Source organism: Homarus americanus, unplaced genomic scaffold (assembly GCF_018991925.1).
Source record: "Homarus americanus isolate GMGI-L3 unplaced genomic scaffold, GMGI_Hamer_2.0 scaffold32929, whole genome shotgun sequence".
Lineage (NCBI taxonomy): Eukaryota > Metazoa > Arthropoda > Malacostraca > Decapoda > Nephropidae > Homarus > Homarus americanus.
Genome location: NW_024737097.1, coordinates 19,500,464 through 19,515,723, shown reverse-complemented (window position 1 = coordinate 19,515,723; position 15,260 = coordinate 19,500,464). Strand labels below are relative to the sequence as shown.

At 37.4% G+C, this 15,260-nt stretch overlaps 2 protein-coding genes across 4 annotated transcripts; one reads left to right on the top strand and one right to left on the bottom strand.

Annotated features, from left to right (window-relative positions):
- Positions 1–212: 212 nt before the first annotated feature.
- LOC121873284 (dual specificity protein phosphatase 14-like) lies at positions 213–5,192 on the bottom strand. Of its 2 annotated transcripts, none has more exons than XM_042376737.1 (5): positions 5,131–5,192; positions 3,086–3,246; positions 2,094–2,193; positions 1,228–1,406; positions 213–545 (listed from the first exon to the last, which is right to left on the bottom strand). In XM_042376737.1, exons 2-5 carry the CDS (start codon positions 3,236–3,238, stop codon positions 399–401), a joined length of 579 nt encoding a protein of 192 aa, XP_042232671.1. In that variant the 5' UTR covers positions 3,239–3,246; positions 5,131–5,192; the 3' UTR covers positions 213–398. The 2 variants fall into 2 exon arrangements, with proteins under 2 accessions (XP_042232671.1, XP_042232670.1); XM_042376736.1 differs by lacking the exon at positions 5,131–5,192 and adding an exon at positions 4,877–5,063.
- On the top strand, positions 5,085–13,586 carry LOC121873282. 2 transcript variants are annotated; one of them, XM_042376734.1, is made up of 7 exons: positions 5,085–5,329; positions 7,212–7,318; positions 7,888–8,054; positions 8,362–8,962; positions 10,093–10,351; positions 11,353–11,622; positions 12,461–13,586. In XM_042376734.1, the coding sequence occupies exons 2-7, from the start codon at positions 7,212–7,214 to the stop codon at positions 12,650–12,652; spliced, it is 1,596 nt and encodes a 531-aa protein (XP_042232668.1). In that variant the 5' UTR covers positions 5,085–5,329; the 3' UTR covers positions 12,653–13,586. The 2 variants fall into 2 exon arrangements, with proteins under 2 accessions (XP_042232668.1, XP_042232669.1); XM_042376735.1 differs by having other exon boundaries at positions 7,194–7,318.
- The last annotated feature ends 1,674 nt before the right edge of the window (positions 13,587–15,260 follow it).

Sequence of the window (15,260 nt, the reverse complement as noted above, 5' to 3'; positions counted from 1 at the left end):
GTTGGTGGTGGTGTTTGTGGGTGTTGGTGGTGTTGGTGGGGGTGTTGATGGTTTGGTGGTGGTGTTTGTGGGGTGTTGTTGGTGGTGGTGTTTGGCATGGGCATGGTGGTGGTGGTGTTTGGGGCATGGTGGTAGTAGTGTTTGTGGAGTGTTGGTGGTGGTGTTTGTGGAGTGTTGGTGGTGGTAGTGTTAGTGGGGCATGGTGGTAGTAGTGTTTGTGGAGTGTTGGTGGTGGTAGTGTTGTTGGTGGTGGTGTTAGTGGTGGTGGTGATATTGGTAAGGCCCAGATGGTTTTAGTAGTAGTAGTAGTGGTGGTGGTGGCGGCTGGAAAGCGCCTAAGGTGTGGCCCGGGCCCAGGCCAGGAGAGCCACCAGCAGAAGCCCCGCAGCAGCCCATCGTCACAAGGGGAAGAAGGTGAAGGTGGAGCCCAGACCGTCACTCAGCTCCTCCAGGTAGACCTCAGGCACATGCTCCCCGGCCTCGTACGGCGACTCCTGCATGGCCACCGTCGACCGTCCTCGCACCTCAACCTCGTAAGTAATCAGCTGTACGAGAGTTAAGACACCATGTAGTACAAACCTCGCCGCGATATACCAAGAAAACTCAACTTACAACTCCTCACTAACTTCATCTGAAACATGTACAGTACGTAAGTCTGTCAAACATATGTATGCATTATCTATCATTTTATCCGCTAAGTGGAAATTAATACATAAGATACACATTATTTGGCACTTTATGTATTAACAGTTAAAGGCCAGACTAAGATTAGCTGAGATAACATTAAAATTAGACATGTGGATCACTCGTCCCCACAGTACTCTTTAGTGATTTAACTAGATTTAACGATAATGAGCAATGGGTACTGTGACCTACCTAAACGAACCCATCATGGAAGTCAATTTGACCTCTGTTTGACCTAGTGTAACATTGTGTTGTGTCAGAGGAGGGACTTCTTATGTAGAAGTCCCTCCTCTGACACAACCCAATGTTACACGAAGCAACCAAAGAGAGCTACAAGATGTCAAGAGTCTGAACTTATAGACCGTGCAAGTACAGTATACAATTTCAATGCATCTAAACAGTGCAAGTTATACAACAATAGTAAACAGTAAAACAAGTCGAACAAGGACAACCGACAAAACCACCGGATATTTATTTCCAGTAAGGTCCTGATGTCAGTGGCTCAGTTAACTTGAAGGCGAAGAGGTACTGTACGGTACTGACCTGAGAGAAAAATCCGTAGTTGGGCCTGATGAAGGGTCTGGCGGCCTTGACGGTGAGATAAGCGTGTCTCAGGGTCATGTCCTCAAGGTCAGTCTGACCCACCAGCGCCGCCAGGGCCAGGGAAGCTGACCTGCTTATCCCAGCCCGACATACCACTGCTAGCCCCCGTCCGCCGGAATCTGTACAACCCACGAGCGTAAGAGAGGGGTGATACAATAATAGTAGAGAGATATATATATTTGAGAGAGAAAAAAGAAGAGTATATGAGAGGGACAGGGGATAGAAAAATAAAGTATATAAGAGACAAAAAAAATTATAAAAAAACAACACAAAATATGAAGCACATTCACACCCGAGCAGACCTTCTGTTGTTCACCCCGAAGACGTTTCGAGTTGAACGTTTACAGGACCCTCACAGGACCTCAAGCAACTCACCCACACCAACAGGACATTCATAGGACCTCAGGCAACTCACCCACACCAACAGGACATTCACAGGACCTCAAGCAACTCACCCACACCAACAGGACATTCACAGGACCTCAGGCAACTCACCCACACCAACAGGACATTCACAGGACCTCAGGCAACTCACCCACACCAACAGGACATTCGCAGGACCTCAAGCAACTCACCCACACCAACAGGACATTCACAGGACCTCAAGCAACTCACCCACACCAACAGGACATTCACAGGACCTCAGGCAACTCACCCACACCAACAGGACATTCACAGGACCTCAGGCAACTCACCCACACCAACAGGACATTCACAGGACCTCAAGCAACTCACCCACACCAACAGGAACCCAGGCAACTCACCCACACCAACAGGACCCCAGGCAACTCACCAACAGGACTCACCTCGACATTCCTTGAAGGCCTCGGCCACCACCGGGAAATATGGGCTGATGTCTTGTTCCGGGTCATCCTTCACGAGGACCTTTACCACGCGAACTTCATCCTGCAGGAGAGGAAGAAAGGAAAGATTGATAAGTAGTGTAGGATATTCTGGATCATCTGAAGATTCGACCCTCTCCCCTTCCTCCACAGTTTATTTCACCTGAAGATTAACAACCCTAACGCTAATTTAATCTAATCTAATATAATTTAACCTAACCTAACTTAAGATTCTCCCCCAGCTTATTTCACCTGAAGAATCACCCTACGGTTACCTGGTAGAGTTAGGTTAAGTTGGTTTGGTTCGGTTAGCATTAAGGTGATTAATCTTAAGGCGAGAGAAGCTAGGTGCAAGTCTACAAATGGCCTCATAATCCTTCAAAGGTGACTAGAAAATTAATGAATCTGCTGCCCGCTGCCCATTCGTCTCTAGTGAGGTTAAAACGTCTATAGTCGAAGTTAAAATATCTACACCTGATGTTAAAACGTCTATCACTCGTGGCCCAATCCTTTATATTCGAAGCCTGAACTTACAAAACCAAAAACTAAAACATTCCAAGCCGAGAATACATCGTTCTACCACAGCCTGAGCCAAAACTGTCTTACTACTCTCTAGCTGAGTATTTGAGTATTCGCTCTACAACATTCTTAAACACAGTTGCCAAAATTTCGCGAGTGAACGATGTAGAGGTAAATGTATAGATATACTGTATGCATAGACACACAGGGATCACTGGAAGATGTAGACACCCCAGGTTATCTCACTTGGTATTTAAACACCCTAACGCTACAGAGGGGGGGCTATGGTTAAGTTAGGTTTGGTCATCACTAGGCTGTTTAATCATCAGGTGAAATAAGCTAGTGTGAAATCTTCACGTGACACACACACACACACACACACACAGGCAGAACCTCAACAATATAGCATCGGTGAGGTTGTCAGGTAGAGGTCTTACCGGGAGATCTGGAGGGTCTACTTCAGGCGTGGCCCAGACGAGGGTAGTGATGCCGCGGGTATCTAGCTCGTGGGCGGTGATGGCCCGGGCGGCACCCACCCACAGCCCTGCCCACACCCGGCTCACGCCCACTTCCGACCGCCCAGCCTCCATCACCCTCTCTGCTCCCCGATACAACATGCGATGCAACACATATTAGAAAAATATATTAAATATATTAAATATACTGTATATATATATATATATATATATATATATATATATATATATATATATATATATATATATATATATATATATATATATATATATATATTGTAAAGCACATAAATCATAACACTGAAATCCCACTGTAGAAGAAAACAAAAGTATTTTGTATTATTGAAAGTTTTACAGGTGCGTCAAGTGACATCAAGTAACCTGTTGACCAGCAGCTGACCGCGGCGAATGTCAGGCAAGGTCTTATGAACAGCTACCAAGGTGATAAAGCCAGGGGACCATTGTCCTCTTGAGATGTTGATTTTTTTTTCAATCGAAGCAGACTTTACTATTTTTCTTCTAAACCTACAATTAGATTTGTACTTTATGGATGAATCATTCCAGTTAATGGCATGACCCGACTCACTAACGTGTTATAATACAGCACAATTATCTTGGGTATATCTTATGGCAATTTTATGTTGTTAATCCAGCAGATAATTCCTTCCCTGTCTGACCAACATACAATGTTGGGGTGACTGAAAACTATGATAATTTGTTCTTTAGTGAACTAATTTATCAAATAGCTTGTGGGTTGATTGTAAGGTATTTTTATTAATGGCCGTTTTTATATTTCCAATACTCAATTTGGACATATAGAATCGAAATTTGCAAAAATTTTACTCCACAGTATTGTGTTTAATTTTTTAAGGGGGGGGGGACGACTGGGGGCTGCGCTCATGGAATATGGCAAAGTTTGCGTTGAACCTTTCACAAATTTCAAGGTCTTATGACGTAATTATTTTCAGATCTTCAGAAATGCGACAAAACCAGCCGTTTATGATAAGGGTGAATATGTTTTACATCATAAATAACCGTTCCACTGAGAAATGGCCCATTTTTGGAGTGCAGTACATGTTACGGTTCGAGCTTCATATAGTTTTGGCAGTTTGTTTTACAACGTTTTGAAAATATTTCCTCAAATTAATATTTTCCTGAAAATATATGAAGGAAATTCGCTAAAGATCGGCCATAAAGAGGAAGCCTAATTACACCAGATCAATAGACGTAGCAAGCAGTCGCGTTTGTCACGAGGAACGTCAACATATTTGGAATTTCCGAAAGGTTTAATATCATAATTTAAAGACTGATATTCATTCTACAAAATCTCGTCTGATATCTTTGAATAATACATTAAATCAAGTCAAGTCTTTGAATAAACGACAGATTTTTCAAGTTAACTTAGAAGACCAAGTAATAAAGTAAAGTAGTGTTTACGCCAGCAACACCTTTCTGACTTGGTAAAGGCGACTTTATCTAAAATGTTGAGTTAAAAATTCTTCCATTCTTCACTATGGTACAATAAATTAGACCCCTTTGGATGACACGAACTGCTGATTTTTAAATACAACTGTTATACATAACTATACTAGTAACACCTAACACGTAGAAAACATAATATAACACGAACAAAACAAAACCACACCAAAACTTCAAGACTCACCTGAGAAATCGTTATATTAAGTCTTGATGTATATATTTAGGACCATATGAATGTCCATACATTCCCCACCACAGTATACAGGTACTAACCTTCACAAAGAGGATAACAGAGGAGTACTAGGTGAAAGAGAGATGACTCAGAGTGGAGGAACGTCGTCTGCAGGAGGGTGTGAGCGATGAAGGTGCTGGCGCGCCCGTCTACCTTGTTGATATATAGCTCATTCACCCGTGTCTTACATACCATTCTGTAATTCTATTTTCTGTCGTATCAAATCACTATAGTATAACTTAACTTTCGATGTTACTTACTGAGGTTAACTTGGGTAAGAATAAGGAGAAAGTACCTGGTTGAGGAGAGGTGTGTGGAGGGTGTCGTCTGCTGGGGGTGGCGCGCTTCTACCACGTTGTTGTTGTGACACAGCTGATGGCCCGCACTCTCCATCCCTCACCACATTTGCCTTATTATAATGACTCCATTACGCCACTAAACATCTTATATTGAGTCATTTGGATGGTAACCCAACAGAAATATTGAAAGAGAAAGTAAGTTTCATGATTCTATTTATATTTAGCATATTAACTTTAGGTGAAAATGTGGCATGTGGAGCAGTGGCCTCACATGGTCTATGTTATGGTGTTTAGTGGTTATGATTTACCCTTGAGTGAGAGTTTGTTCGGTAAGTATTTATTACTATCGAAGTATAATAAAGGTTCAGTAGTACAATTCTAATTTATTTTCGCTAGCAAGAGAAATAAAAAACTTTCTTAAATTACATAACAATAATGAGGCGTTATGTCATGTTTTGTTAGAGGTCAGTGTATTAACCTCAAAGTGAAATATCCAGTCGGACAGTTAAGGCCAGCTTTTAAATATGATGTAATTACTTATGTTGGTCATGAATATTTTATACCAGGATCCAGGGGCTTAATTGTGGAGAAAATTTCTTTCTTGTGTCTGGTCAGTACAATAAATGTGCCACCTAAAACAATCACCATCTCTGAAATCCTTGGAGCCAAGACCATACTGGACTCTTTAAAAGTGATGATTTGTTAGGAAGGTAATACAGTACTTGAAAACAATATCACACACTAACCAGTAACTTTTGGAAATTTTCCAATAGAAGTTAAATGCTTTCTTACCTCAAGAAAATCTCATGCAATACTGTACATTGACAAGGATTTGCAATTTTCATGATGTCATATTTGCTATTTTTTCATCACGAGCACTAAATTATGTTAGCGTGCTATGATTAAATCTAGCTGTTTTGTTTACTTCCCAGGAACACTTATAAAAACGTAATTGATACTACTACATTATATGATTGGTAATATTAGAGGAGACTGCTAATACCAGAAAGAGTTATTCTGTTTCGTACATTTTTTCCACAAGTGTGAGTTATAAAAGTTATAAAAAAAAATTCCTGTAATTTTATTTATTTATTTATTTTTTGTTTTTCTCAACTTACGATGAGAAATCACCTGTAGTGGGCAGGGGGTGAAAGATGGGTGAAATTCTGTGGTAAAACACGGCGATAAACTGATCATATGGCAGTAATTTCATGTCTGAGTGCTTTGTAGGTGAAGAAATAAATATTTTAGCGTAATTATTGCACCGTCATTTCTCCTGTGGTGTCATGTGTTCGTGTCTCGCTGTAGCCTATCCTAGGTTATTTTGGTTCATTTATTTCTCATAAATCATGCAAGGCATTTAGAGTGACAAGGCCAAACTTGCCAAGCACAAATTTCAAGAAATGAAGTGGCTCTCTTGCCATAATATTGCAGCTAGCCTACCTATTCCATAGGTTGCATGGCCAGAGTTCAAATGGTGGACAGTTGCTGTGTGGTTGTTGGGTATTTAGCACATTGAGTGGAATAAGCTCATTGCAGCTTTCCATATAATACTGTAGTTAGGTTTCTATTCCTTAAGAACGTAATATCACGGCCACGCAGCGTGTGGGTTAGTTAGCCGCATTATTACAACCATAGGTTGAGTTTAGCTCCACATTCTTAATTGGTATGTAATTTTTGATGGAATGTTCACCTATGACTTTGTTTTAATGAAGACTGCAACTCCAGTTGTTGAGCAAGGACAATACAGGTTCAAAATCTACTTGTGAAACTGACCATAAGCAAACAAACCTGACCCAACAGTTAGAAGGTAGTTTTAATTTGATTGAAATTGAAAAATAAAGTTTGACCCCTTCACTCCGGATATGCTACTTTTATTGCTTTATTTGGCTAACACCAGACTTTTATTCAGCTCGGAGGCAACCCCATACACAAGGGGTTATACTCTTGTAAATACAGTACAGTATGAATAAAATTATGAGTAATTTTGATAAAATTGCATCAAAGACCATTGATTGTAAGCTTATCTTGAATGTAATATGTGAAGTCATTTTTACAGAAATCTTTGTCTTTGAAGATGATGTCAAGTGAAAGAATGGCAGATTTGTCTACAAGCAACACACCCTGTTTATCTCCTGAGCTGCTGTTAGGAACAATGAACACCTCTGATATGTTTGACACTAGGTAAGCTGTAATATTCATCCTCCTTCCTCTCCCAAAATATATGCAGTACTGTACAATATGTACACTCACTTCAGAAAGTATTTACAAGGTGGGTTCCAATGGAAGCTAAAATGAACACTGCGACTCCTATTGTCTAGGTAGGGTTGTCTAAATCCTTCGTCCGTTGTCATATTGTCTGGTAAAAAAATTGCAGATACTTTTTGCAGGGAGTGTACATGTATATACGGTACAGTATGGTATATATAAATACATGGGGAAACCCTCCAGCCATCACCTGACAAACCTTTAATGTACAGAACAATATTACAGTATTAGGTTAACTGTGATACCCTGTACCTATTGATTAATAGTGATTCTGGCAAAAATTTTGTGGCTGTACTTTAAATTATTCTGATCAGACATATTCATGGGATCGTGATTTAGTGTTTTATAATTTTATAATTAAGAATACACCTCGCCCTAAATCTCCATGGTAGTCACTGTATGTATATTTTGACATTGCATTGGTGATGTATTTCACAGGAAAGCAAATATTGTATCTGAAGTTTCAAGAGTGTTCATTTTTTCAGCTGGGACAGTTCATCAGGAGTGTACAGTGGATTTTCAGGCACAAGGAGCAGCTCTCCATCATTAAGTCCTCAAGCAGATTTAACTGATGACAACATTTTTGTCTGGGATTCTGACCATGTTTTACAGGCAAATCTGTTTGAAACAAACATTGAAAATTGCATTCAAGGTATGTAGGAGTAATTTTTATCCCTGAGTGGATAACATTTGTGCTGATTGTAACACAATAAGTAGTTTGTTCATTCTGTTAGCAGATACAATATAGAAATGCCCATTGTGTGCCACTGTAAATTTGGGAAATGTTAAAAGCCCCAATACAAGCTGTATCCATATCATTCAGGGAAGATAGTTTTCTTGCACCCATCTTCATCTACATTTCTACTGCACATCATAGGGTTTATTGTACACTATTACAGTTTATGCCATTTGGTGTACACTTGTGTTTACTTATTTTTTATTTTATTTATTTTTTTCAGATGAGATGGACTTGCTGACTTTTGCTAATGATTTTCATGTGGCTGAAGAGGACCTTGGCTTCCTTCATGACACAACAAGTAATATGTCAGATGCATCTTCCTCCTCCTCTACCATCACCTCCTACTCAGTTCCTCAGTCACCTGATCACTCGTCAGGAATTTCTCCAGATATTTCATCTTTAGACACATCTCCTACGTCTATGCTGTTTTCAAGTCTTTCAGCCAATTTATTGGAATCTTCATCTTTGAACTCTGTATTACCTGATAATTTTCTTAATGAAGAAACACAGGAGAACTCAGGTGTCTGCTCCAATGAGTTAACACATGAAAGTAAGAAGCTGAGGGTAAAGTCAGGAATTGAAGGATTATCTGGAAGGAGGGCTAACCACCCCAAAAAACACAAGAAATCACGGAGGTCTCCTCTAACTACAGCTTCTCAAGTGCCCTCCAATTCTAATATGTTTTCTAACTCTGTTCCTGTCTCACCTTCATGTGATCAAACTCCTTCAATGTGTCAGTGGTACAAAGTGTCTACTAAAGAAAATGGAGTTTCTCCAAGAAAAAAGAAAGTTTTCAATATTCTGGATAGCAACATTAAATGGTAAGCATATTTCTGATTGAATAAACCTACTCTCTTGAATGTTTGTTGAGGCAGAGTATCATTAAAGTTAGGCATTCTTTGGCAGATGTGAATGGTCAATTCAGTATTGAATACAGGCTGTCCCCCGACATATGACAGGGATACGTTCCTGGACCCATAGTTTAGATTAGGTTAAAGCCCATACAAAACAACAATAATATACCCATATATAACAAATAATGTAAATAAAGTGTTGTTAAACAATATATAATGAAGAAAATAATGTAAAAAATTTGGATATATATATATATATATATATATATATATATATATATATATATATATATATATATATATATATATATATATATATATATATATATATATATATATATATATATATATATATATATATATATATATATATATATATATATATATATATATATATATATATATATATATATATATATATATCCAAATTTTTACATTATTTTTTCATTATATATATATATATATATATATATATATATATATATATATATATATATATATATATATATATATATATATATATATATATATATACACTCAAAACGTTACTCTGACCACCTACGTGATACGGGTAGTCCCCATTAGAGGTTCACGGCGCCATAAGCTCGTTGAACAGGCTTTGTGTGAAATATAACAGAGTCTAGGACTGCTTTTAGTATCCTGGTGGTCTAGAGGTAGCGTTCCCGGTCACAGTCATGGGCTCGTGGGCCGTGGGTTCAAATCCTGGCGGGTGGAGGTGTTGATTGTATGTAGAAGTCCGTGTGCTTTATATATATATATATATATATATATATATATATATATATATATATATATATATATATATATATATATATATATATATATGTATATATATATATATATATATATATATATATATATATATATATATATATATATATATATATATATATATATATATATATATATATATATATATATATATTTTTTTTTTTTTTTTTTTTAACAGTAAACAGTAAGGGAATATATTTTTGGAGGAGTACTGTACTGGTTTTCCATTAAAGGTTTGAATGAGGCAACCTTTGCATGCAGCAGATGCCAGTATTGATGTTTCCTAACATTATCTTTGTTTACAGGAGTGATTTGAGTAGCAGTGAACAGTGGGCAGTTGGTGAAGGACTGGGTGTTGTACTCTCTCAGTTCCTAGGTGTTCGAGAGAGGCTTGATCTTGTTAATCTTCTCAGCTCCAAATCACCAACAGATGCTCCCATTATGACCAGTGAACATGATTTGATTTCATCATTAGATGATGAAAAGTTAGAAAGCATTCGTCGTTACTTAAGAGGACTGGGTAATGAAGAAACCACTTCAGTGAGCAGATTATCCAATACTTCGGTAAGAGAAAGCAAAGTTTACAGCTCCTGCTTTATTTATTTGTCTTCAAACATCATGCTGTTTAAGTTTGATTTTAGTAAATATTGTACTTCCTTTTATTTTGTGTGTTTGTGGATTCTGTGATGTGGCCAAGTGCCTGCTTCCCTCCTGTCTAAAAGTGTAGCTGGTTCACATCCACATATATCCCAGTCTGTGCTGTGAATGAGACCTTAACTTTACAGTTGAGGAAGTGAAGGCAGTTAGTGTAGTGTTTGGCCACACTGCCTCCTTGTGATCTAAAGGCTTAGTATTCAGTGTGTTATGTCTGAACTGCTCCCAGTGGGCTATTAGTTATGTGGTACCCACTTTTTACCATATTGACACTGCTTAGTTTAGTGTTAGTGAGTTATGTTTTGATGCACAAGTAGGAGCTGAAAGTGAATTCCCAATATGCTTCTGGTGTTAATGTTGAAAGTGATATAGGGCCTTCATACTAAAAGTTGGAGAAAGTTCTATGAATAATGATATGTAGTTAACCTTAATAAGTTGTTGTTTTTCTCAAGACTGGTTTATATAAAATATGGATAAAGGAGAGGCTAAGGAATGTCAACTTTGGGGAGCTGTCACTGATAAACCAATTGTAAACAAAGCTGAGTTATGAGGCAGTACTGACGTATGATGGTTAAAGTATATTGGAAGAGTGAAGGAAGTTGTACATTAGTGAAAATTTTTATGAAGAGAAGTCAGTGTATCAGATGTAAGATATAAAGGGGAGAGGGTTACACGCAGGCAAGAATATATTTGGTACTGTGGATGATTGTTTGGAGGTGTGTAGTGAATCTTAACTTATATTTGAAGATTACTTAGTTCGTGGTCAAAAAAAAAAGGGAAAGTGAGAATATAACCAAATAGAAGTTCAGTGTGCTATTTAAATTTGGGAGAAATATTTTAAAGACTACTTGATTCAGCTCTTATGTAATGGCATTGTGAATTTATGATTGATATTTATGTTTTCATTGCAGTATGGTAAAACATCCCAGAAATGCAGGAATAACAACAGCTTTAGAAAAAGGGGAAAATTATTTTACTACTCCAAAAAACCTAAGAATGTAGCTGGTGGAAAGGTTGATAAAAAGATCAAGCTGAGTCACCATCCTTCCACGCAGTATGCAGTGAGCCAGTCAGCAAGGCTTCCAACGCATGAAGTAAACACAACACAATGGTCTAATCATCACAAGGACCCCAAAAAGAGTTTGCCTCTGAAGTACCAGGGAAGTAAAAAAGGGAAAAAGGTAAATGAAAAAAATCTTTGTTTTCATCTTCTTAAATTTAAATAATTTCCTCACAGTTGGATGCTCATAGCAGAATGTCATCCAGACAACATGGTTCTCAGTTGTATTATATAAACTTACAAACGTTTTCCTTGATACTTAATACATGTTAACTGGACACCTATTGCTACTCTTCTAAGCCACTTGGGGCCCCCTTCAATGGCTCTCCTAGTACTGTGCACATGATTAGCCTTCACAAGATGCACAATTTCACATGTAAATTAAACGTACTAGTATACAATGTTTGGTTGGTGCCTAAGTAAACCTGACATCCTGGTAGTCATGATGTTTCCATACAGTCCAAATGTTTATCAGTACTGGTCCCTTTATAATGAAGGTTTGGCAGAATATACAACTTGAAAGTAATAACAGACACGACTAACTCTTTCACTCCAAGAATGCCTCTCTTAATACAGTACAGTAATTTATTTGGCTAAGGCCAGATGATTTTATTCAGTACACAATGGAACCAGCCCTCAAGGGGTTAAGCAAACATCATACCCAGGTACTGTATATACTGTATGTGATCATTACATTAGAAAAGTCATAAGGAAAATTCCTATAAATTGACAGGATCCCCACAATTGCACACAAAATTATATGGAGAGATTTAGTGGGAAAAACCATGCTGTTGTTTGTTATGCTTATGTGAATCACAGTTATTAGAGATTATTATGTGCAAAGATTTATAGCACAAGTATGAATTCAGAAAATTCTGAGACTGCAACTTTTAGGTATTAAGATGGCTTAAAACTTGGTCACAGTCTTGTGGTACAACCTTCCCAATTTTATTTTTTAGTGCATTTCACAAGACCTGCTTCAGTTGCGCACAAGAACTAGAAAGGAGTACAAGCAGTTGATGAAAGAAAAGAGAAGTGGTCTTTTTAAGCAAGAGGAGGTGATATGTGTATCAGCCGCAACTTGTCAAGGTGATGTCCAGCAACATGATCAAGATGAAGAAGATGAAGGCGATGTCGATATTTTGGGTTAAATACAAGTTATTTATTACCCCTCTGAATTCTTTATTTTTATGTAAACTTCAGAACAGATGCCAGATGGTATCTGTGTTTTTGAAACAATTGTTTGAATACATTTTTTTTAGCTTTTTATTAAAATATGTAATTCGTCAGCAGGATCAAGGTTCTTACAATATTTTTTATTGCATTCCTTGCACATTGCACTTACTTAGACTTCCAGAATTGTATAAAGTACGTCCAAAGAACTTGTAACAATTTTATATGGTGCTAGTAAAGTGATAAGGCTATAGCTTTAAACATCACCATGTCTATTTGAAAGGCATAGAAGTTTGCTTCAAATATTCCTTAAAATAATTATAGTGTATACAGCTACTCGACTTACGACCACCCGGACATACGACCGCCTCAGTCGTACCAAAATTTTGTCAAATTGCATATTTTCGAGTCCCAACTTCAGTGATTGCGCTGTGTAATGACAAAATTTTTATTTCTAATTCACTTTAAAGTGGCTAGCAAGCTTAAAAGTGAGAGTTTTGTGGTGCTGAGAAGAAAAAGAGACACCCATTTTAGATTTTCTATGTATTATTTAAGCATTTTCGACTTAAGGCCATTTTGGTTTACGACCTGGATTTGGGTCCCTAACCCCGTCGTAAGTCGGGGAGCAGCTGTATATCAATTCAATGATATTCTAATTTCTCTTATTTTTTAGACAACTGCAGTTTCATGTTTAATTAAATTTAAAAAAAAGTCATGACCATATTGACAACTTTTATGGGTAACATTTTTTTTTTATCCAAGGACAAAGAAAATTGCAGTCTTAGTTATGCCCCCTGTACATCTAAATCTTATACAGTACACAGTATTGTTTCCTTTTCATGATTTTATAAAAGTGCTCTTGAAAGTTTTATACCAGGAATTGAGATTAATATGAATGAAAACCTCAGATTACATTGACTTTTATTTACCAGAAAAACAAAACTAAAATAATCATTATCACTACTGTATGGCCATTTTCCAAGTTTGTAGTGTTATCCACGATTACCTAACTGTGGTTCTCGAAGCTGCACTGGGTTTTGTATGTGAGTTACATTATGATTATTAGGTGACAGATTAGTGGTCAATATTTCACATGAAAGATATTTTTAGTACAGCTGTAATTACAGTACATATTTGGTGACTGATAAGAAGAAATGTAACTAAACAATTGAACACAATCACTTCCTAGCTTATGATTGGCTATTAATTTATAACTCATTAAAGAAAATATAGTACGTAAATTCAAAATCTAAAAAGATTGAACTGTCATCATCTGATTTTAATGGTCTCGGCAATTACAAAAACTCTTTCTATAGTAAAAGGATTAATGTGTCTTTGGTATTAATTGGATCAGCCTGATCTAAAGTTAGTCTAAAGAGAGTGATGTGACAACACCGAGTGTGAACTCTTTCAAGATCATACACAGACCAACACTGGAGCAGGTTCAGATACATTCAGGAACCAGTTCATGCCCAGTGCTTTCCAACAGAGATGTGACCGACTGCCCACGCAGATAATGAGCCGATCGGTGGTGAAGAAGATAAAAGTAAAAAGTAAAATTAGTCTGAACTTTACTTAACCCCCACTCCACACCTGCACTTGTTAGGAGTGCTGTACACAGACTGATGTGATAATCTAATAAAAGAAATGTTCCCAATCCCAAATGGTCCTTTGAGTGTTTAGACTAGTTCATATCACAGGGGTTCTATAGGTTAATAATGTTTCAGTCTCTTCAGCAGGTGTAGTTAAAGACTGATTCAAGGTGTTTGAGCGTGGAGATAAATTTGGAGGCCTGATTAACTTTTTCCTCATTTGCTAGTATCAGGGACCCAAGCAAAAACCATTAGAGACCGCTTAATTACCTTGTGGAAGGTGCTTACACAATACTAGCAAGAGTAGCAAATAATAGGGGGTCCGACTAATTACCCAAATGTAGCCGCAATTAAGTCAACTAATGGTCCTACATGAATAAATCGGACTGCCAATCACCTCTCGATTATTATTTGGTGTCATAAAGTCACAAAAAATTGGTAAACTTAATTTAATCTGAGTTAATAGATCGAGTGCATGTACCTAACCTAACCTAACACAACACAACTCAGATTAAATTAAGTTTACCAATTTTTTGTGACTTTATGACACCAAATACTAGTCTAGAAGTGATTGGCAGTCCGATTTATTCATGTAGGACCATTAGTTGACTTCATTGCGGCTACATTTGGGTAATTAGTCAGACCAAATAATAGGTGATGATCCAGAAAAGGGTTTACTGGTGTGTACTTTCTCTTTTCTTGCTGTTTAAAATGGCTGTATTGGAGAACTTAATGCAGTTTAAAGTATTTCAACTCCAGTTCCTTTAGTAATATATATTTCTTAATTTTAATCGGGTTTCTTCCTTGGATTTAATGAGTAGGGTTTAGGTAACTCATCCAGACCACCTGAATCAGTGAGTACTGTACAACCCTTCTTTCCTCAGTTTTCTCTTGTGTGTTATACTATTTGTCATCTCTATTCTCAAACATTATCTCTCGTAGTTTGAGAGCCCAAAAAGGCAAACAGAGAATAAAAAAGTGTAGAGAATATGTC